Source organism: Octodon degus, unplaced genomic scaffold (genome assembly GCF_000260255.1).
Source record: "Octodon degus isolate 3935 unplaced genomic scaffold, OctDeg1.0 scaffold00092, whole genome shotgun sequence".
Lineage (NCBI taxonomy): Eukaryota > Metazoa > Chordata > Mammalia > Rodentia > Octodontidae > Octodon > Octodon degus.
In genome coordinates this window covers 5,870,008-5,893,813 of record NW_004524668.1, presented here as the reverse complement: position 1 = coordinate 5,893,813, position 23,806 = coordinate 5,870,008, and the positions used below count along the sequence as shown (strand labels likewise).

The 23,806-nt window shown below is 48.3% G+C and overlaps 1 protein-coding gene across 4 annotated transcripts; it reads right to left on the bottom strand.

Annotated features, from left to right (window-relative positions):
• Positions 1-11,071: 11,071 nt before the first annotated feature.
• Positions 11,072-13,673, bottom strand: Rnf186 (ring finger protein 186). 4 transcript variants are annotated; one of them, XM_023722594.1, is made up of 3 exons: positions 13,583-13,668; positions 12,904-13,312; positions 11,072-12,732 (listed from the first exon to the last, which is right to left on the bottom strand). In XM_023722594.1, exon 3 carries the CDS (start codon positions 12,162-12,164, stop codon positions 11,421-11,423), a length of 744 nt encoding a protein of 247 aa, XP_023578362.1. In that variant the 5' UTR covers positions 12,165-12,732; positions 12,904-13,312; positions 13,583-13,668; the 3' UTR covers positions 11,072-11,420. The 4 variants fall into 4 exon arrangements, with proteins under 4 accessions (XP_023578362.1, XP_023578361.1, XP_023578360.1 ...); XM_023722593.1 differs by having other exon boundaries at positions 12,904-13,364; positions 13,583-13,653; XM_023722592.1 differs by having other exon boundaries at positions 12,904-13,673.
• Between the last annotated feature and the right edge of the window lie 10,133 nt (positions 13,674-23,806).

The window sequence follows — 23,806 nt, the reverse complement described above, 5'->3', positions numbered from 1 at the left end:
ACAAGCTGACCATGATGGTGCACACCTATAATTCCAGTACTTGGGAGGCTGAGGCAAGTTCAGGCCAGACATGGCTACATGAGACCCTGTCTCAAGAAAAACCAAAACAAACAAAGGAGATCATGTGACCCTCCTGGTTGCAAAGGAGGCTGGGAAAGCAAAGATCTGGCAGAGGAGATTGGCTCAGACCCTAGTGGGCTGGAGTAGCCCAGCCCTAACACTCACAGACACACAGAGTTTAAACTAATCAATAAAAAATGTCCTAACCTCTCTCCCCCACAGATACACTTTCTTTCTTTCTTTCTCTTTCTTTCTTTCTTTCTTTCTTTCTTTCTTTCTTTCTTTCTTTCTTTCTTTCTTCTTTCTATAAGGAACCAGGGATTGAACTCAGGCCCTTGAGCTTGCCAGGGAAGTGCTTATGCCACTGAGCCATCTCCCCGGCCCTCAACAGATACACTTTCAAAACCACCAGGAAGTCTAGCCTTGAATTTAGAATCCTCCACTTCCTTGGAGTTCAGAGATAGAACGAAGCCCTGGACCCCTGCCCTTCTTCCTTTTCTCTCTACTATCATTCCATATTATCCACTCCGTACCTTATGACGAAGTTGCAAATGCAGGCAATACAACTCACACACTGGAGCCTCCCACCATCAGCTGCCTCTTGACTGATCCTGGAATCGGCTGCACCCTTGGGAGACAGGGAAAAGACTTCCTCTTGCAGGCTAGAGGTGGGCTGGGTGCTATTTGACCAGCAACTTGGAGGTACTAGTACCCATAATTCAGGCTCAAATAGAACATCCTTTTGGCCTCATAGTCCCCATTGTGATGGGCATGAAAAAGGTGGGTGAGCATAGAGTCCTTTCAAGGATGACCCCAAAGCAGGACTATTGGACATATTACCACACAAACAAAATTGAGTCTTGACTTTCACTCTTGGTGTTCTGAAAATTCCTACTATTGCCTTGAGTTAGAAGGTGGGAGGACTGTTGAACAAGTAGCCCTCATTTTCATTTTTTGCCCCAGTGTAAGCCCAGTGGGGCCATAGCTCTTGTGTTTTATTGACCCTTGTATTCCTAGGACCTAATCCGATGTCTGATTTATGGTTGGTGTTCAATAAATATTTATTATTATACAAATGAATATAACTGTTAGTATGATATGACCTTGTTTTCTATCCTCATCACAAGGGAATGATACTACTGGAGATCAGAGTCCAGCAGGGAAAGATGAGGGAGTTTCCCAGGCATCCACGGCAAAGCAGAGAAGGCCCTTTCTTCCCTGGACCTCCACCTACTTCTAGTAGACACATCTGTTTAATGTCCCATCTAGACTTCCCCTGAGGGTCTGCCAGCAAGGGTCTCCTGTTGTGTTGTTTGAGTTTCTGGGCTACCAGGGAACTCTGAGCACACCTATGTCATGCCTACCACGTGTACACTGGACCTCCTATATTAGTCGGCTTTCACCACCGTCACCCCAACAATGGACCGCTTAAAGAAAGAAAAGTTTGTATTGGCTCATGGGTTCAGAGGTTTTTGTCCATGGTTGGCTGGCTTGGAGGTAGGAACATTATGGCCAAAGGGCACAGAAGAGGACAATTGTTCACCTCTTGGAAAACAGGTAGAAGAGAGAACAAGGAAGAGCCCCGGAGAGCAAGGGACCAGCAGCCAGGTAAAGTCTCCAAGGTCAGGCTCACTCGCTCCACTCAGATGTGCTTCACTGCTCTCCTAAATGGATTCCAGGCTAATCAAATTGCTAATCAAGGTGACCTCATCTGGTACACATGCGAATGCGTGCACACACACACACACACACACACACACACGCACGTACAAAACCCTCACCGTCAGTCCCTGCTCTCTTCCCTGCTTTCCTGCTGAAAGGTCCATCCTCTGCCCCAAATGTTCTGTTTACTTTCTGTAATAGATTTCTAACTGGTGATCAACTTGTTGCACCCAGCTGAAGTGAACTCGTGTGGTGCTGGGTGTGGGAGGCCCACCTGAGGGGTGTTACCAGCAGCTTAAGAGGCAGAACTGGAGAGGCTGTTGGGGAGGCTGAGTGGAGAAGCTGTTGCTGTTGTAAGCTGCTGTTTCTCCTGGGCTGTTCTGCTGGGGAGCTTGACATGCTGGCTTTCCTGATGAACTTTGCTGTTCTTGTCGCTGGAGGAGCTCGGGACCTTTGTTGTCACTGAGAAGGGTTACCTTTAATTTGGGGGGAGCTCTGGTCCTCACTTTGAGCATTGCTTTCTGGCTCCTGAGAGGAAGATGGTGGACAGCTCAGTCTTCTGGAGCTGCTTGTCTTGTTGGCTTTCCTGATGGGGACTCAGCTTTCCTCATCACTGGAGGAGCCCGGGACCTCACTGTTGCTGAGGATGGCTGGGGTACCTTTGGGGGAGCTCTGCTGCTTACCTTGAGTGTTGCTTCCTAGCTTCAGATCCCTCAGCCTGCTTGTACAGAATTCCTAGCTTCCATCACTGTTCCTTCCGCCACAATGCCCCATGCTCCCTGATTTCCAGCCCAACCCCTCGTTGCAGGGCCCACCCAATTGCCTTGTGCTTCCTAAACCTCGGCTGGACTGTTTCTCCAGTCTTTCCTGTTCTGCCTTGAGGCACCATCCATTGGAATTGTTAGGATAGCTAGCTCATTTAAAGAGAGTTATATTATTATTTATTAATATACATTCTATGGCACTTATAGAGAATTGGTTATTAAAGGGTGTGACAGGCATGCTCACCGATAGGTGGGACAGGAGTGACAGAGAGGCCTCACTTTGGTTGGCAATTTGAAAATCTGGACCTGAGGCTGCTCTCTGCCTCTCAGAGGCCATGTGACCTCCCTCATGTTTGCCTCTTGGTGTAGGAATCGTGTGTCCAGGCACCTTCCTTTGCTGTGCACGTGGCTCTGTACTGGCCACCAGGCTATCTCTCCACACATCCCCTTCGCTGGAGCACCCCTAACAGGAAAACTAAAAATGATTTGGGGAGCATAGGCTCTGACTCCCACTCCATCTGAAGATGCTGAACATTTTTTTTTTTTGGGGGGGGAGATGGGGAGATGTACACAAAATGGGAGAAGCAAGCAGGAGCCAGTCAGAGAAATCAATCAGGCCTGATGTTAAGCGTGACATTGCTGTGTGTCTCTCATTGGGTTGTGGCCAAGTCCTACAGTTTAATGTGAAGTAATCCATTTTAATAGCACGGAGAACACACAGGCACAGGGTAGCGCTGTGCTGGTGTCTGAGGACTGCCACCACCAGGGGCCACACCAATGGAAATGTAACCCTTGCCTGGCAGAGGAGAGACCATGGTCACCAATGGAAATGGTCCATGCTCAGTTCCTGAGAGTAGAAGTCTGAGATGAAGCTGGCACCGGGGTGGTGCCTGCTGGGGGCTGAGAGGCTGTCCCGGGCCTCTGTCCTGGTTTCTGGCACCCTGGCATTCCTCGGCTTACAGATCCGTCTCCCTGACCTCTGCCTTCATGACATGATGATCTCCCTGTGGGTCACCAGACCATTTTCTTTCTCCACGTGTCTACCTGAACCCAAATTCCCCTTTTCCTAAGAACAGCATTTATATTGGATAGAAGCCCATCCTAATGACTCCCTCTTTTAACTCAATCACCTCTGTAAAATTACGTTTCTAAATAAGGTCACCTTCTGAGGCACTGGGGATCGGGATTTCAAGGAGTCATCTTTTGGTGAGACACAATTCAACCCCTAGCAGGTGCTCAGCATGTCCTAAGGTTCCTTCCTGAGACTGAATGCCTCACCCCGCGCTTGGCCACCGTGCTGAATAAATGAATGTTTGGTCCTGCAGTCCAGCATTTTGAATTCTTCAGGAAATTCTCTACTGACCCCAGAGACAACACCCCACTACTTTGATAAAAGAGAAGACACATAAGGGGCCGGTCTGATAGCTCAGAGGACTAAAGCACCTGCTTAGGCAGAGAGCAGGGGCCAAGTTCGATTGCTGCTGTAATGTCATGGATTGAGACTGGGCCTGGTGGTGGTACACGCCTGTAATCTCAGTGCTTGGGAGGCTGAAAACAGGAGGATCACTATTAGTGCGATCTGCATAGTGAGACCCTGTGCTAAAATAATTTTTTTAAAAAAAAAAGACACATGAGAAATGCCTCTCCTTTTTCTTGTGCTGGCTGGAGAGGGGACATGGCTTGGCCAGCAGTGGTCTGTCCCTCCCCTTTTCCCTTTGTTCACCTTGTGCTATTGGGGAAAGGAACTCCCCACTTGAAAAATACCTGAGATGAGTTCATGTTCTCTAAAAACAATGAATTGTAGGAACAATGGAGCAGAATATATTTATTGAGGGAAAGAAAGCTTCTGTCTGAGGGAGGGACAGAAGGGCACCCCAGGGGGTTGCCAAGGAACCTGCATTTTCTAGGGATTTTTATAGAGCAAAACCACAAGGTGAGGTGGATACAAGGTGGGAAACATGGGAACTCCCTAGGTGGGCCTGAGGTGGGACAAAACTAGGGTCAACCAGTAAGACTGCAAGCACAATTGCTCAGGTAAAATTGACTAAATCGGGATCAGATGGGGAAGTGAGTCACAGAGCAAGCAGGGACTTTTCCCTGGGGGTTGGGTTAGTGACTCTTCCTGCCTTCCTTACGGTGATAGAGACCTATTTAGACTATCAGTCCTGGATGCTTATCTTTAGGGAGGTATGCATTTGTCTGATCTTCTGTCTCAAGTTCTGGCCCACAGTGGGAGTGTGTCTCTCACAGTTGTGAGGTATTTTGTCTTCCATATTGGCTCTTTGAGGGCCGAGCCCTGTCTGCCTAGAATATCTCTTGTTTCCTCCTCCTGTTCCTCCTCCTCCTCCTCCTCTTCCTTCTCCTCCTGTTCCTCCTCCTCCTCTTCCTCTTCCTCCTCCTTCTCCTCCTCTTCTTCTTCCTTCTCCTCCTCTTCTTCCTCTTCCTTCTCCTCCTCCTCCTTCTTCTTCCCTCTCCCCCTCCCTCCCTCTTTCTCCCCTCTCTTCTTCTTTTAATATTTCATTTATTTAGTACAGGGTCTCACTACACAGCTCAGATTCATAGTGATCCTCTTGTCTCAGGCTTCCCAGTGCTGGGATTACAGGCATGCACCACCTTTCCCAGTTTCAGTTCTGGGGCCTGCACTGCATGTAGTACCTTGCCAGGCAGGTGCTTAGACTGCCAAGCTATTTCCCCAGCCCCTGCCTGGAATATTTCTGTCTAATTCAGCTGCCTACAACACTTTGTGTAGGAGATATTTCCAGGTCCTCATTTTGGTCCAAGAAGCCAATATTTGTAATCCCAAAGTTACATTATTGGAATTCCATCAAGTTGATTCCAATCTACCACTCCCAGTGCAACCCATGGCAAAAGTAAAGACACTAAAACATATTTATAATTACTGGGGAGCCAAGGGGCCCTAAGTCCAACCACGAAGATGGCTTTCCGGAAACCAGAGAGTGACCCAGGGCCTCACCCGGTTTTTATTCAGTGGGGGAGTGGCTTGAGGAGGATTGACTGAGAATTGTGGGAAGTAGGTGACTACTATGAGCTGAGCTAGGTGGGTGGCCTGCATTTACCTCTGCCATATGCAGAGAGGATATGCAGAGAAAGTAATCTGCATTATAGCATCTAATATTTTGGGGGGTCTGGTGCTTCAGCTTTGATGTAGTCTTTCAAGCCCCAGGAAGTCATGGCCTCTATCTCGAGGCTTGATCCCAGCTGGCGCCGCGGAGCATTAGCTCTACCGTCCTGTCACAACCCGGCTCACATTAAAGAGCAGCAGGTTTACCAGGGAATCACGCAGGCCACCTTCAAAGACTATCACCTGCACCTCAGCTAGAACAATACACACTGCTTAAGGCCAACTGAAGGATAAACGGAAGTCCTAGTCAGCTCTGTACATAACCATACGAGGAAATAGGGTCAGGCTCAGTCAAGATGGAGACAGTCACTCCTCTTTCAAGGAGAGCTCCTCAGGTGGTCTTCCACAACTTTGCTTCCCAAAGGACTGGCATGGTTTGTGTTCAGTGTCCTTCCTGTCTGTCCAGCAGGGTTCTCCTTGGTTATCAAGCGTCCACGCCACCCCAAAACCCCAACAGGAAAGCAGCCAGATAGCACAGCACCCTTCTCCACTCCTTCCACTTCAGACAGTATGGTTGGCTTTTTGAAGGGAGGAAGCTAAAATCAAGAGAAGAGGGATCTGGCTCCTTGTTTGCATACCCAACACACACAGCAAGCCTTCCAGAAGATTCCCTGGCTTCGGCCCTGTCTCTAACCGGGCACCTGGCCTGTAGGTGCTGTATAAGCCGCACTCCCCAGCCCCTTCCCAGGCTAGTCTAGTGGGGCTTCCTCCTGAGAACTGACCACCTGTGCTGCAGCACAGGTCCTGTTTAAAGAAAAACTCACTTTTTGTTAGTGCTCCTGTAAACTCGTTTGTGATTTATTTCTTAGTAGTGTGGCTCTCACCTTTAAGTCTACTTGAGATTCTTAGGAGTGGCACAGCAGACTGAGTGGGCTTTTCAAAAGAACAAGCAAGAAACACTAATAATGTAACCGCCATTACCAAGTTGAACTTCCTTCCTTCCTTTCCTCCCTCCCTCCTTCTTCCCTCCATCCAGCCCTCTCTCTCTCTCTACCTCTCCCCATGTCTCTCTCTCCCCCTTTCTCCCCACCCCAGTGTTTCCCTGCATAGTTCAGATTGACCTTGAACTCACTATGTGGCCCAGGCTGGCCTCAAAGTTGATCCTCCTGCCTCAGCCTCCCAAGTGGTGGGATTGGAGGTATGCACCACCTCTCCTGGCACAAAGTAGACCTTTAAAAGTTAAATTTATTTTTTTCCCCCTGTAGGGACCAGCAATTTCTCCAAATATCTTCACCCCCCTGAGCATATAACCAACACTTCCTCCCCTCAACCAAAAAGAAAGTGACAGGATGTGCAGAGAAGCTAGATTTCAACATTCTTCTATGGCCTCTTTTGATTTGGTCAGTGGCAAGCCAACAAAACTAAGCGTAAGAACCTGGGTGACCAGTTACAATAGCTGTGAGGACCAAGGAGCTCCACAGACCAGCAGCCAATGAAGACCGGCTCCTGGTGCAGTTGACCTCTGGTGTCCAGCACACGCTGCCAGATACGTGGACCGTTCTTATGTATCGTTAGGTGGTGACATCACGACTGCTAGCAGAGCTGCGTTTTACTGACTCACAATTTCTACCTGAATCAAGCCAAAGAACGCCAGGCTGTTGCCAAAGGTACTCAGATGGAGATAGAGTTCCTAGGAACAGCTGCAGGTTGATCCGGTTCCTAAGTACAGGACCAGCTAGCTGGGATCTGTGCTGACCTCAGGACGTCATGGGCAAGCCCTGCCTCTGTTCTTGGAAATGTTCTGCTCTGACATCCACAAAGAACTTCCTGTTCTAGTAAAGGCTGAATTACTTCCTTTAGTCATTCGACAAGGGTTCTAATGATGAACAGGGGCCCACCACCGACTTGGGGGTATTACGTGAGTTAAGGAAGTGGCTGTGGGGGATGGGACACGTGGGCACCCACAACCCTCTGCTCCCGGGCCCACTAAGCCAGGAAGCTGCACCCCAGTGATAGATGGCAGCTCTTCTTTATTCTTCATTTTTTCCCCCATAATTTTGTTGAGAAACAAATAGCCATGAGACAGTTCCAAATCAAACTGGTAGGACAGTTTCAATAATTAATACATTGCATACTCTCCTCCTAGTGGTTATTTGCTGTACAAGATGCAGACATGATATCCTATTTACAAACACTATTCTTCACTCTTAAGAGCCAGAAAGCACATCCTTTAAGGACTTCCAGTGCACCGAGAATGTTCTACCTGGTGGCACAGCAAAGTGGCTCAAAGCTCAGACTTTGGTGTTAGATTTCGGCAATTTATTCTTGCCCTTACCTCCAACTTACTGTGTGATTCTGGCCAAGTTACTTAACCCCTCTATGCCCGCTTGAGAATTGTGGATAATAATAGTACCTACCTGATAGTATGTCTGGGTGTGACAAGGCTTGCAAAACCCTTGCATTGTGTAGTCAAATAATGCCGGTAATTGTGATTTTTATTATTGTGAGGAGGCGATTTGGTAGGGGAGGAGGTCAATTCCAGTGCCCAGGGATGCGTGAGTCTGTTCTTCTCATTCCTGCTAGGGTTTTCCAGAACTCAGCCCTGTCTTTCCTTTGCTCTGTCTCTTTGCTCTTACTCTACATCCTTAGGATCGAGGATTCCTAACCATGGTGCTCTTACCTACCCCCTAGTGGCTCGTGAGATGTTGGAAACTTTTTTTTTTTTTTACTTTTGCAGTACTAGGGGTTGAATCCAGGGCCTTCCAGGTGAGCTGCTTCTGACTTCACTTAGTGGGGGATGGATCTCATGGGGATGGAATTTGTCCTCCACACGCCCAATTCCTTTCCATCCTTTTGACTGAAGCACAAACTGCACCTAATTGCTCTGCTCGGGATAACACTCTCTCCCCACCCTGAGGTAGTGTCTCTACCCCACCACTGAGGCTGGGCCCTGATGGCTGTCACACAAAACAGGCCCCAAGAAATCCATTCCCCCAAGGGGTCAATGATGGCATTAATCTTAATCCGGAAACAACTGGTATCCCCAGGGAGGCCCCCAGAGATGGGTACAGCCCTCCCCACTTTATAGGCAGCAGTCTAAGGCTCACAGAAGTTCTGTGACTTCCTCCCAGCCCTGGCCCACAGCTTGGCCTGGAACCCCAGGCCTCATGCCCTTCTGCAGTGCTGCCTGTCTCTTACCCTCCACTCCCATTCTCCCAGGACAGCCTATACTGGTACCAACCTCTGCCATTCTCTGTTCTACTGCTGCAAGAGGCCTGAAGGTACCTGGGACCAGCTGGGCTTGGAAAGGGGTAGGGACAGCAGTGTCAGAACACCTCTGCCCAAGGCACCAGAGCACATTAGTTGGGGGATGCTAAGTACCAGGAATGATACCAGGAAACTCACTTTTGCAGGGACCTTTCTGACCTTCACAAGGTGAGGTTCAGGGCCATGAGGAACTTATTAAAAGACTAGGCTAGGAAAGGTAGGATCTCAAAACTGGGACACCAGTGTCCTGCCAGCTGTGGGGAGGGCAGCTTGAGATGGTGACACGCCGCAGGAGTGCCATTTATCTTTTTATCATCCTCTGCTCTTTTCTTTAGTACAAGTTCTAAAACTCCCTGCCCTCTCTGAGTGCCTGGCCACTGACATTTGCAGAGGCTTTTGAAATTTATTTCTTGTTCTCTGTGGAATCCACCAGAGGCTTTACAAATGTTGTACAGGTTCTTGGTTCTGGAGCTGCCCTAAAAAGAGGCCACATGATGAGATAGGGAGAGCCCTGGGCTAATTCCTGAGGGAGTTCTGGCACTGCTTGCCCTACAGCCTGAGGGGAAGGAATCCACCTCTCTGACCCTGTCACTTCCGCTGTAAGAAAGAGACAATGATCTCCTCTACTTCATAAACTCACTATGAGGATCCGATTAAGCATATCATTCAGTTAGGGCAAAGCTGGGTACCACTGATAACTGGATCAACACCCACCCACCATTAGGGTAGAGATGATGTCATCGGCATCCGAGACCTCCTTGGTGGAGGCTTCAGTCTTGGTGAAGCATCCGGGATCTTGCTAGAATGGGATTGAAGGAGTGGGTGGAGGGAATGTTCTTTTCCTACCTCACTGGCAGTCATCTCAAGTGTTGCATGCCCCAGGTGAGCTCAGGAGATGCTGACAGTCCTCTTTGTTTGCTCCTCCAGGGGAACAGGGTGTCCTTCAGGCCCAAATGGCCTGGACTAAAGCACAGGTCGACGCACACCTACTCCCCTGCCCCCAGCACCTGGTGTTGCCTGGCAAGCACCTTGCAAGAAAAAAACAAAACAAAATAAAAAAAACACTGAGACTTAAGGAAAGACAATTTTCATCGGTATATTTCAGTTTCTCCTCATATGAGTCCACAGAGGGGATGGCCCACATCTATTGTCCTGGGGCTGCTGCTGCCCTCAGCTCCTGGGGCTTTTAGGGTTGTGAGGACAAAGGCAATCTGGCTAACTCTGTTCCAGGAAAATGCAGCTCAGAGGAGTGGGGAGGTTGTGAGGTTCAGCAACCCACACCACTGAGCTGGGCTCAGCCCCTGCTCCACGGGCAGAGTTCCCTTGTCCCTCCTGGCAAAGGTAGCATCACCATGCACCGTACCCAGGATGTAGCTTAGATTTGCCAGGAGAAAAGGGAATGAACAAAGAAGTCACTGCAAGGGGAGAACAGTGCATGGTGAGACCCGCTGAGGTTTGAAGTCAGCCCTTAACTATGAAGCCCTTGGAAGGCAATCATTTGTCATCTCCCACCCTCTGCTCCCCTGGGCTTCCACATCTAACCCTGACTGAGCCTGGATTGTGTTGGGGGCGCCCCCAGGGAGGTCATGCCCTCCAGCAGATGCCCTTCTTCTTTGAGAAAGCAGGAATGGTCCCCAAGAGAAGACACCAGTGCTTTTCTGATGACTGTGACTGTCAGGGTGAGGAGACAAGGTGGAGTTATCAGTGAGGACCGTTGCATTTATGAGGCCTCTTATCTTTATGACAAAAGTTCAAATGGGGCATGGGATCCAATAACAAAGACAGCACTATCCATAACGATTTGGTTCCTCGGTGTGGAGGTATCAGAAGGGGATGGTCTCCTTGTGCTGGGGTGAGGGGCTCCCTGTAACCCTGAGATTCCTCATGGTTTAGAGCTGTTGATCACAGAATAGACGCTGGGAGCAATTCCCAGGTCCACCCCTCTTTCTACCCGCCCCAACTCTGCCTGCTAAATACGGGCTCCTCTGAAGCATGGAAATTCTACCCCTTCACACAACTCCTCTCCATCTCACCCTGATTTGAACCAGGAGGAGACCCCCCACAACAGGACCTGGGGTGGGGTTGGAATGGGCACCCTGAGCAATGTCAGGGAAAGCGTGGGAGCGTGCTTCCCAGGAGGGAAAACCTGTAACAGCTAAAATATGCCCAATCTGCCCCCAACACGAAGCCACCAAACTAGCCCAAGTCAAGAACATAAAACCAGCCACACTGACTATAAAAGAGGTGTTATTTGTATATGTCCCGCAAGGTCAATATTACAATATGTTGAAGTTATATACAGAAAAACCAGGGGCATCACAGCGAGAGGAACGGGAGTCCGCCCTTTGTGCCTCCTCCCTACACGCTTCACATATGGCTGTGCCATATCAAGGGCAGGTGCCAGCCCGTTGCCCAAGCACGGAGTTCTTAACCCAAGACAGGTCATTCCAGCTCAGGCATGCAAGTCCAGCCGGCATGGAGTCTCAGAGGAGCCAGGCTGAATTCATCACCCCTTACCCTATGGGTTGAGAAAGTCAGAGGCCCAAGAAGCAGGGAGGCTGCTGGGCTGCAGGGTCCTGGGGCTCTCAGGCGATGGAAGCGATCTGGCTGTGTTTCTGCTCTCTGCAGAAGTGAGTCCTGGGGCAGGGCCAGCAGCTGCCCTGGTTATGCGAGTAACAGCAGAACAAGGTGGCTATGAGCAAGGCCAGGGCGATAATCATGGCCAGCACCCACCGGATGATGCCTGGGTAGATGAAGGGCAAGATGAGGATGATGAGCAGGACAAGCAGGAGCAGGTGCACGGCCAGGCGCCGAGCTGCCACCCGGTTGGCAGTCACTGCGTCTTGCTCATCTTCGCCAGCCAAGCCGGGGTACCCCACTCTCGAAGTGGCAGAACGCTGCAGCCCCTGGGGACAGAGCTGCACCTCCACGCACAGCCCGGCCAGCCGTCCCATCACTGCCTCCTGGTCTCGCAGACTGCAGATGAGGCCCCCCGGGACCACAGTGATCTTACGGCACAGCGGGCAGGTGATGGACCAGGTGTCTTCCTGTACACACAGTAGGAGTTTCAGGCAGACAGCGCAGAAGCTGTGTTGGCAGCTTAGCAGCTTGGGTGACCGGGCATAGTTGTAGGGTTCGCGGCATACCAGGCATTCCAGGTCACCCTCTGTGGAGCCTTGGTGATGACCAGCAGGTCCCAAAGCGATGGTGGTGGCTCCTGCTGCAACGGGCTGGGGCTGCTGCGGGGCCTCGGTGCAGGACATCCTGGCTGCAGAGCCAGCAAAACAGAGCTGCTCAGTACTAGGACGTGGACAGGGAGGGTCAGCCATGCTCGCCAGGACTGGGATGGATTCCGACCCTGTGCTGGACTCTTCAATCCTCCTTTTCACTCTTGCCAAGTGACTATTGTCAACTGCCGTCAGGCACCACTCTCTCCCAGGGCTGTCCGACTTCTTTCTCGGCTTACTTATGTTGGTCCCTTCACTTATTATTGTTTCTTTACTCGAAACCGGAGGTTAATCAGTAACTGCAGGACCTGGAGACTTTGAATTGCCTGATAGAAGGGCCTGAGGGGGCAGGGCCTAATGAATCAGGACTTTCCTGTCTGGGCCAGCTCCCTGGAGCATGTGTACAGAAGTTCTGGGATATGCTCACAAGCTCTCTTCGAGCCTCCTTTCCACTTTGCAAAATGCAATTTCTAGTCTAGAGACCAGCATCTAGCAGGTCTGGATGGCATCAAAACCTCTGCCTCTGCGCAGTTAGCAAACATTCTTATGATCCTGACTTGGGTGGAACAGAGAACTCTACTTTGAGAAATGTCTAGACAAAACCTTCCGGTGTTAGGATAAGCCAGGAACAGTTTTCTCGTGCTTTGAGTGCACGGACAGGCAGTGGGTCCTGTGAAAGATAGGAGTGGTGAGAAGTGCTCAGAGTAGGTGCTGAAAAGGCAAGGTAAACAGGGAGACAAAAGCAAAGGCCACCCCAGGTCCTTCGGCCCTGTGGTCACAACAGCTGTATTAAGTTACTGGTTCATAGGCATCTCTCTGGGATCTTGCCACATGCAAGTACCTGATAACGGTCCCGTTATTTTTGGTGCCCTCAGCATCCAGTTCTGTTCCTATCACAGTGAGAACAGTTGGCATTTATCTGGGTCCACTCCAAGCAAACCCTGCTCCTGGGGTCCTTCCCTGCGATGGCCTTGAGCCCTGGGCCCAGGAGGAAGGCCTGGAAGCTCGGGTAGGGTGTGGTACAGGCGGGCCTGCCGGCCGCTTGCCAAGGGGCCTGCCATGAGGGGCAGGACCCATGGGTGTCCAAGGTCTGGTTCCCAATCTTGTGGAGCTCAGCTTCCTCAGTTCACGTGGACACAGTTGTCCTCGGACAGCTCGGGCTAGCAGGACTCACGTGGGGTGGCAATTAGAAACTGTGTGCCCTGAATAGTACCAGGGTGTGGTGGCGCATCGACTCCCTCAAAAGTGCCCTAGAAAGGCCACATCAGATGTGGCTGAGGGGTCCCCTGCTGTTTGTGTCATCTGTGGAGAATCATGCAATGCCAACCTGGCAGCGGTGCCCTCCCTTGTAGAGTAATTCTGGCTCCACCTCTCCCTCTGGGCCTCTGTCTCAGAAATCCAGTCTTCCCACCACCCCATCCCATTTCTTCTCAACCTTTATTTCTGTCACCTTTTCCCCCAGATCAAGCTGAAGGGACTTTGGATCTAGCACCTGGCATCGGTGCGCAGCACGTACTTACCCTTTGTGGGTAACAATAGCCTGTTTTCATTTTGGGCAACCACTACTCACTCCCCTGTTGAGGCTAAGAGTTCCCTGGTTCTCTCCGGATGTCTGGGCTAGGGTGGGGGTGGGGGGTGGGGGAGCTGACGCAATGTTATGCAGGGCCGACCAAAATCAGCATATTCCATCCTATTGGCTGCAGCGATTGGTTCGGCCATAGGCACCTGATCTAAGCTCAGCCAATGAGATTCACTTCTGAGATTTCTGTTAGACCGCTTGAGAAAAAAAGTGTTTCCGCTGGGTTTTCCAGCCAGCGGGTGGAACTCGGCAGTTGCCGGGACCGCAGTGTGCAGAAAACATGTCTAAGAGTAAGTTCAGGGAAAAGGAAGAAGGAAAGAGAAACAAAGTCTTGCTGACATTGCTTGGAAGCCTAAATCTCGCCTTGCCCGAAGCCAGAATCTATCTTTGAATTTTCAGTTGTATTAAACTCATAACAATGTCTATGTATGTATGTATGTATGTATGCATGTATGTATGTATATATTTTGTGGTGCTGGGGCATGTGAGGCACGCACCCCACCATCTGAGCTACATTTCTAGCCCCAAGTTTTATTCTTGAGTGAGTTCTCATTCAATTTCACATGGAAAAAAAATATATATATAGATATAGATATAGATATAGATATAGATATAGATATGTATTTTTGGTGGCCGGCTGGGTATGGGGCTATTGTGAGGGATCGAACCACGGGCCCTGCGCTTTACCTAAGCTTGCCTGAGCAGGGGCTTTAGACCACTGAGCTATCTTGCTAGCCCCTCATGAAAGAAAATTTTTACCAACACTGAAACATATGAGAAAACCAGCCTTTACTTGTCTGATTGAGTCAAACAGTGATAAGACGATTAGACTTTGTACACAGCCAGGGGTGACCTCATGTCTGTGCAGTACTATGCTAAAACACACAGTTTATTCTCCTCTGCTTTAAATGGCCCTATATATTATTGTACCTTTCTATTTGCTAGACCCCAGAAAGAATCGGGGTTAGCAGAGAAAAACCATACTTAGCCACATATATTTATAATAAGACATTAAAAATCAGATGGACAAGAGAGTAAAGTTGCGTAGCCTATAAAGTCTGTCTCTACTTGCCACCTCGGTGGAGAGCCAAAGTGTCCCTGAGTGGTTAAGGGAGACTGAAATTAGACCAAGGGAAATTATTTTGGGTTAGAGGTTGAAGAACAGCCTTCTGGTGGTGTTGGGTAAACACCATTAAGAAATTATGTTGGTTGTAACAGTCCACAATAGAAATACATAGAAAGTAGAACATGAATGTTTTTCTTATTACCAACTCTGAGAAATGGCTGTGTTTCAGTGGGTTCCTTCCTTTGGTCCTTATCCTGGCATCTCTGCATGGGGGTCAACTTTGTTTCTTAAAGGTGCCCTGCTTTAATTATCTGTTTCAACTTTATTGTTGGAAATCTGGCTCCTGCCACTTTGTTAGCTGTGTGATCTTGAGCAAAGATTTCAACTTTACAGAAACGCAGGTATAAATTTGATGAAATGGAGACCGTAACACTTGGGGAGGTTATGGAAGGTTACTTAGGCACTGGCCTACCTTGGGAACCTGCACAGCAGAGAAGTCTCAGGAATTTATGCACCTTGGGTTGTAACTGACCCAGGTGTAATTGATCTTCCCTAGGGATGTGATAAGACACTTTGGCAACCTGTTTGCCCAATATTTCTTACAGAGAAGTGACTGCGAGTAGGGTGTCTGCATAGCTTGAAGCAAACGTACCCCACGGGAGGTACAGAATATTTCTGGAGATTGCAAATGTCACATTAGTCTAGGCTTCACTTTCAACTCCACCTTAGGGTTGTGTTTGCTGTAATCTTTTTTTGCTTAACTTTTAATTTTTTATTTTTAGGGAAGGGTGTACAGAGTGTTCAGGGTCTCACTAGTAGATTGGCTCGTAGAAATCTGCCTCTCTACAGCCTCCCAAGAGCTGGGATTACAGGCGCGTGCCACGCCCAGTCTCAATTGCCATCTGAGCGCGCCCCCAGGGTCGGGGCCAGCATGGCAAGGGGGGGGATAGAATGCCCCATCCCTGCATCTCCCTAAGTAGACCCTGTAATCCGCTGAGTTATCTGGCCAGCCCTGCTGTAATCTTTTAAGTCCTGAAACATCAATAAATCCTTCCAAATCTCCAAAGAAAATGTACTTGTATGTTTTAATTGCTGCACAACTATAAGCTCATAAATTTGGAACAAATTTTTTTTTTCCTCTTTGAAATACAGCTGCTTTCATCTTACATCTTCTCACAGCCAGGGGTGCATGTGTGCGCTGTATGGACTCAAGGCTGAGACACACAGTCTGAAGTAGGGGTCGGATTTCACACCAGCTGCAATTGGGATAGCTGGAGCCAGGAGCTGGGCGGGGTCACCCCAGAAATCACACAGAGCAGGTAACCACAGACTTTCATCCTGATGAAGATATTTCTGACCTGAGTTTTTGATCCTATGTTGAGTTCATCAGGGCAAAGAAAACTGGAGTTGCAGGGCTGGTGAGATGGCTCAGTGGTCTAAAACACCTACTTAGAACAAGCTAAGCTAAGCAAAGCACAGGGACCGTGGTTCAATCCCCCAGCACCACATGCCAGCCAGCCCCGCCCCCTGGTGGGCTGAGTTGGCCACACACACACACACACACACACACACACACACAAAATAAACAAATAAATAAAAATTAAAAAAAAAAAAAAAAGAAAATTGGAGTTGCAGCGTCATGAAATCAAGTGACTGGACTGGTCCCTGGCTTCTGTCCATGGCCAGCTCACTCTCAGGTCACCAGCTCACTCTCAGGTCACAAGCTAGTAGCAGCAGAGAGCCTGCTGCCCTATTGCACCACACTCACCCTGGCTGGTGAGAATCTTTGCTCACATTCTTGCCCCAGAACTCCTGCCTCTATCTATGCTCCTCAGGATTCATGCTCCTCAGGACTCAGCTGTAGTTACTAAAAACAAAATCAAACAACCCCACCCCTCGATCTTGCTGAGTCCTGATTTCATCTCTAATCTGTGTGCCCACCGAACCTCCTACCTTCAGTAGAGCCGGGGATTGAACTTGAAACCTTGCATGTACTCAGCCCACGCTCTGCAGCTGAGGTACAGCCCCAGTCCTGGAACCCTTTTCTTAGATGACATTTATCCATGCTACGTATGATGGGGGCGGGGAGTGTTCTGAGAAACACAGCAGGAGACATACTGTTGGATCAACTAAGCCATTATGAAGTTATGTTTCACTCTGCATTTCTAACGGCTCTGATTCAATTGTATTTCAGAGCCGTTCTGGTAGCTTTCTTTGGAGAATATTCCAAGAAATAAAGTTATGAAAACTGTTACTGCATTTGCGTTCAGATATGGGGCCAAGGGCACTACATGGCCGCATGATCCACGCCATCTATATGGGCATGTCATCTGCGTGACAGTACTCAGCATCACCTGCATACAGCATCCAGAATTTTCCTCTAAGCACCAATGACCAGGAAAGGCATTTGGATCTCTTAGGGGGCAGTAATGTCTGCCCACACTCGTCAGATATTACCAAATTGATTTACCAAATTTTCCGAATTTATAAAATTGATTCTGCTTCCCATTTCTGCTTTGGCCACCAGGAAGTTCTACCAGAACAACAGTGAAACACCATATCTGACATGTAAATAGTTTGTCCCCACCCCTTAGTCATATTTCCTATTCTAGTTTATGATTTACCTGACCCTAATGTCTGGTGCTATTTCATTGTATATATTTCTTGTAAACATTCTAATTGCGGAAAGAGGAGGGTAGGAAAAAGAGAAGAAAAGTAGAGGACAAATATAGGTAGGACAAATGGCAAGAGGTGGCGGGGAGAAGAAGGCGGGTGTATAACCTGGTATCTTCTGGCTTTCTCGAGATTAACCCTTACGGCTTTCACTTCTCTCCACTCATGTTATCCTCGGTCTTGGAGGCTTGGAAACGACTTGTATCTGCCTGAGAACATTCCTCCAGCTGTCCTGTGCTTGCCACATTCCAGGAAGCACTGACTTGGGATCTGGACCACTGGACCGCGTGCAAATGAATCCGTATAAGCAAAGTCATTGATCCATTCAACATAGATCAGACCAAGGTCAAGAAGCCGCCAAACTGGTCCCTTTTTTCTCCCCAGATCCAGTCCTTGCCTTTACAGGACCCTCTGAAAGGAGACATTCCACTAACTACGGCTGAGTCTCATCATCGGGGCATGTTGAGAACCTACCTTCAACCTCTCTGATTTTAAGTTTCTTCATTTATCAAAATGGAGATCAAAATAGTGTTAGGGTCGGAAATTTTGGTTGTCAGATTTGAAAACTTCAAATCAGCCTGGCACGTCTCACAAAAGAAAGAGCGTCCCTTGGCTTATAGGACGGGGAAGTCCAGAGCTGGTGGCCTGGCTCCTGGTGAATTTAAGCCACGTGACTTTCACTGGTGCTAACGTGAGACAAGCACGTTCACGGGTTAGTCATTCAGTCCTCGTAGCACACCTAAGAAGTAAACATCATTTCTGCTTTGCAAGTGAGAAAACAAGGTCAGAAAAAGATTAAGTTGGATTACGTGGTGAGCACATGTTGGCTGGGATACAGTCCAGGGATTCCAGTTGCCAAGCTGGCACTCCAACCCCAGTGCTACGCTGTCTCCTCTGTGTGGCTGCCCTGCTCTACTCTTTCTTGGTCTCAGGTTCTTCCTCTGGAAGGAGGGACGATACCATGTTGGTGCCGAATTGCACAAGGATTGGGGATCATAGACGGAAAGCACTTAGCAGTGCATTATGGTTGGGTCCTATATTCAGAGGTGGTTGGATTGCGGTGTGCTAGTTCATGGGGAGACTCACTGGTTGCCATTGGTGATCTCCTGGTACATGCACTTTTAGGAGGTGGGATACTGGCAAGCAGAACGCAGTCAATCATCGAAAAGATCATATACCATGACCAAGGATTCATTCCAGGGTTACGAGGATGGTTCAACACCAGCAAATCAATAAATGTAGTATACAACAGAAAAGGAACAAGGACTAAAACTCCACACAATTGTCTCAATAGATACAGAAAAGGCATATGATAAAGTCCAGCGCCTATTCATGATAAAAACTCTAAAGAAAATCCTAAAGAAAATAGGTGTAGAAGGTCTATATTGCAATTTGATAAAGCCATTTATGACCAACCAATGGTCAACATCATACCAAATGCCGAAAAGATAAAAGCTTTCCCCGTAAAATCAGTAACAAGACAAGGATCTCTGCTTTTACCACTCCTGCTCAACACAGTTCTCAAAACATTAGGGAGAATTAGGCAAGAGCTAAAAATACAAGAGATATAGATAGAAAAGGAAGAAGTTGAATTATCGTTATTTGCTGTTGAGGGAGGCAATAGGAAGGAGAACTTTTTCGTTGTTGGTGGAAGCGTAAGCCAGTACAACCACTATGGAAATCAATACAGAGATTCCTCAAAAAACTAAAAATAGAAGTTCCATTTGATGCAGTGATTTCCTTTCTAGGTCTTTCCAGAACAGTGAAAGACATCACAGCTCCGCTATGTGTGCATACCCATGTTTACGGCAGCACCATTCCTCAGAGCTAAATCTTGGAAGTGGCCTACAGGTCCATCAACAAAGGCATGCACAAAGAAAACGTACTACTCTGCTATAAAAAAGGGTAAACCTGAGTCATTAGGATATATATATATATATATATATATATATATATATATGACAACTTATAAGTAAATGAATTTGATGCTGGCAAAAAGGGAGGAGCAAAGGGGAAAGAGAAATAAAAAAGAATTGAGATGTTTTATTTACAGGTATCAATTTGCCACAATAGATGTAATCATCATGCACGAGCAAAATTGTTAAAGGAGGTGGAGCCCGATTGGAGGATCAGGGAATTGCCACAGTGGGGTGGCAGAGGAAAACTTTGAGGAAGGAAGGTGGCTGGGTAGAAGATGTATCATTCTAAGGGCCGGCCAGATAGCTCAGCAGATTAAAGTGCCTGCTTTAGCAGAAGCAGGGTGTATTGGTCAGGGTTTTACTTAGAGGAACAGATATAATATAAGGAACAGATATTAACACAAGATTTACAATGTATAAGGAATTACAAGGTTGGCTTAGGACAGTCAGCCGCAGAGTCAGATGGAGGCGTCTGCACACTCCAAACTGAGGAGTTCAGTCCCAAGGTCTGAAGCTCACTGCTGTGCTCCGTGCAAGTCTCTAATTGTCAGCTGATGGGTCTGCGAGGGAAGACTGAAGAGTCTGCTTCGGACGGTGGAGGATCCAAGCCAGAGGTGGAAGAGTCTGCGCTGCAAGCCAGGAGATGATGTCCAAGCCGAATGCGAAGACTGAAGCTCTGACGAAGTGAAGTGCGACTACTTCCTCAGCCCCTTTATATGGTCTCTTTGTGCTGAGTCACTCTGGGGGCAGAACCAATTGTGTCCCAGGGCGGGACCCCCACCAGCCGGAAGTGCATGGGGGAGTCATCCGGCCAAGTTGACACAATGTATCAACCACTACACAGGGACTGGAATCGATCCCCAGACTGCCATGTGGGATCCACCCCCAGGAGGAGCTGAGCTGGGGATTGAGACTGGATGTGGTGGTATGCACCTGTAATCCCAGTGTGTAGGAGGCTGTAAACAAGAGGAACATTATGAGTTTGATCTGTATAGTGAGACCCTGTAGACCTTGTACTAAATAAAAAAAAAAAAAAAAAGAAAAGAAAAGAAAAGAAAGAAAAGGATATATATCCTTCCAGGCCTAAAGCAACAAATTTGGTAGATTACAGATTAAAACTTCTGACTCATTAACCAAAGTTAACTTTTCCACTTTTAAAGTGTTGTTCTCAGGTATTTTGTGTTAGTGACAAAAAGCTGACTAATACATCGTGCATGGATATGAGTTTCTCAGTCATGACCAACTTGCAGTATTATCCAGGGTCAGTAGGAAGCCTTGGGCCAGCCAAATAGCTCAGCAGATTAAGAGGCCTGCAAGCAGGTGCAGGGGCCGGGGGTTCTATTCCCAGACCTGCTGTGCTGGCCCTGCCTCCCGGGTGTGCTGAGGTGGCAATTGAGACTGGGCATGGTGGTGCGCATCTGTAATCCCAGCACTTGGGAGGCTGTAAACAGGAAAATCACTGAGTCCAATCTACTAGTGAGACCCTGAACACCCTGTAGACGTTTCCCTAAAACACAAAAGAGAGAGAGAGAGAGAAAAAAGGAAGCCTTGAATGAAGGCTGAGACCTCCTTGCCTAGGTCTTGCCCCCTGTCACTGTGGGTGAAGAGTTGACTTAGGTTGGTGTGGCCCTGTCTCTTAGAAGCAGTTTTCTCAATGGAGGGGATAGGCAGCATGACACAGACTATTCTGAATGAGATCTTCCTTATCCCACAAGACACAAGAAGGTTCTCTGCCTCTTCAAACAGCCAGACCTCCTGCCTTGCCACTACCTTCTGCCTCAGCTAAAGGACTGGGCCCTTTGTCCTGTGTGTTTGGCAATAAGTGAAGGAATCCAGGCATCTATGTTGCCACCATTTATCCTGGGCTTGCAGATCTCTGGATGACTCCAGAATGTCCTTCTCTATCTTTTGTTGGGGCTTTGCTGGATAGCTCACTTGTTTTAAAGCGCCACTTGCGCAAATGCAGTCAGGCACATAAGACTGCGGTTCGATTCCCAGCTCCAGAAGCTGCACCAAACCTGCCCTTAAAGCAGCATGATGTAGCAAAAAAAAAAAAAAAAAAATCTCCTTATCCCTTTGTCCCACTCTTTCTGGACTCTCAGTTCACTTTCCACGGTGTCCCCTGCAGTTCAAAGTCCATTATCAGCAAGGTCCCTATGTTGTGCCACCTTCCCTGGTGTTCCCTGAACTCTGGCTCTCACAGATCCTGCCTTCCCCAAGACTGCATGCTTGGCACTCTGCCTTGTCACCGGGGTTGGTACTGGTGTCCTTCTTGCTAGATGCAGACCCTCCTTCTTCTCATCTTGAATCCCTTACCCCTCAGCTGTGATCCTCATGCATTAGGTGACATACTCCGCCCCTCACTGTCGCTGTCTTCTCAATGGCCTGGGCTCCCACTTCTCTAAAAATTTCTGCCTTGACTCCAGTCTTAAGTCATGACAATGTCGTGTGTGGGTTTCCCTTTGAAGCCCCAGTTCCTTACCACCTCACCTGCAATGCCCTCAATTACCCCTCAGCGGCAGCCCTTTGCTCCTACGATCAAAGTATGTTTTTACCCATGAGCCTCCATGTATACATCTGGCTCTATCTCTTATCCCTCCCTCTCTAGCTTATTCTCTTTAGCCCATAAGCTGTGGTAGTCTTTGGACACTGAAACCTCCATTGCTCCTAGTAGGGCTTGTGTTAGTCAGCTTTCTGTCACGACAACACAATATCTGAGGTACATAATTTATAAAGAGGAAATGTTCATTTGGGCTTTGGGTTGCAGAGCTTTCATTCCATGAGTGGTAAGCCCAACTGTTTGGGGCCTGTGGGGATGCAGTGTCACGTGACAGGGGAAGGTGACAGCAGAATTGCTCACAGTGTGAGCCAGGAAGCAAAGACAAAGGGAACAGTATGGGACGGGGTCCTACAACACCTTCAGCAGTGTACCGTCAGCCACCTACAGACCTGCCACTTACACCTCGTCTTAAAGGTTCTGCCACCTCCGCATAACACCGCGATGGGACCAAGCCTTTCACACGTGTGTCTTTGGAGGACATTCAAGATCCACAACATAGCCGTCTCTTGCCCTTTAATGTCCTCCCTTTCTCTCCTCTCTCCCCAGACACAATTCCATGGTCCTTGATAAACTCCGTGTCCCTACCTATTTGGTGCCTGTGCAGGATCTGACAGTGGTATCTTGGATATGACCCTAAAGGCACAGGCAACAAAAGATAAAACAGGCAAGCCGGAGCTCGCGAAAATTAAAATGTAAGCCCTCCATCCTTAATGTACTTACTAATTAAAAACGAAAACAAAAACAAAAACCATCGCCAAAGCTAACCAAGGTGAGGGAAGAACATACAATCATGCTGTGCTGGTCTTTTGCTTCAGATTCTCAGCCATCACCTTCCAGTGGGATTTTTATACCGCCACGTCAGTGCGACTTTGTCTCTACACCACTCATTTCCTCTCCAGGTTGACAGCTTCTCCCTCTTTCCTTTCTCCTTAACCCCTCCCCCCACCTCTCTTGGCTTCTGCCTGTTGTCATAGGTGAACCTCTGGGCTTCCGGCTAATGTGAGCACTACCACAACCAGCCGTCATTTCCTTGGGTCTTTTCAAACAAGTCTCTCTCTTCCTATGGGATTAGCTCTTTTGTTATCTTCTGAATCATTCCCAATATCATCTATTTCTGTTTTTACCTAACCACACACACATTGGAGGGCTGGCAAGATAGCTCAGCGGTCCAAAGCACCTGCTTAGGCAAGCTTAGGCAAGGGCAGGGACTGTGGTTCAATCCCCGGCACCACATGCTGTGCCAGCCCCACCCCCAGGGCAGGCTGAATTGGCCATAAACACACACACACACACACACACACACACACACACACACAGAGCTCTTAAACTCGAGCCCTCTTCCTCCACCACATGCCATTCACTTCTGTTTTCTTCTTTGACCAAAATTCCTAGGAAGAGTCATCACTTATGGTCTCCATCTCTAGTTCTTTCTTCTAATCCTCTTTCCCTTCTAAATTTATTATGGAATTAAACTAAATATTCTATTAAAAATGGAGCAAAGAGGCCGGAGAGATGCTTCAGTAGAATAAGCGCTTCTCTGGCAAGTGCAAGGTGGTTCAATCCCAGTTCTGAAAAAAAAAAAAAAAAAAGGAGCAAAGCAAGGCTTATTTCTCCAGCTCACATTATCCTTCCTCCTCCTCCTGCTAACCAGCCAGGACCTGGCTGTTTTGTCCTTGGAGACTCAGAGCCTGCTTCACACCTGGACAGAAGAAGTCTAGTTTGGGTGGGAGAATTGGAGAAATAAATCACTTACTACCTCTCTGATGACATTCTCTGTTAGTGCATCACAGCCCCTAAAGTGAGAAAGATTAGTGAGCTATCACTGATCTCAGATTCTCAGCCATCACCTTCCAATGGGATTTTCATACTGCCAAGCCAGCGCTACTTTGTCCCTATTCCATGCATTTTCCTCCCCAGTTTGACTGCTTCTCACTCTCTGCTTTCTCC

What these genes read in the sequence shown, in the direction of transcription:
- Rnf186 (XM_023722592.1), bottom strand. Translation starts at nt 12,164, where the DNA reads ATGGCTGACCCTCCCTGTCCACGTCCTAGTACTGAGCAGCTCTGTTTT.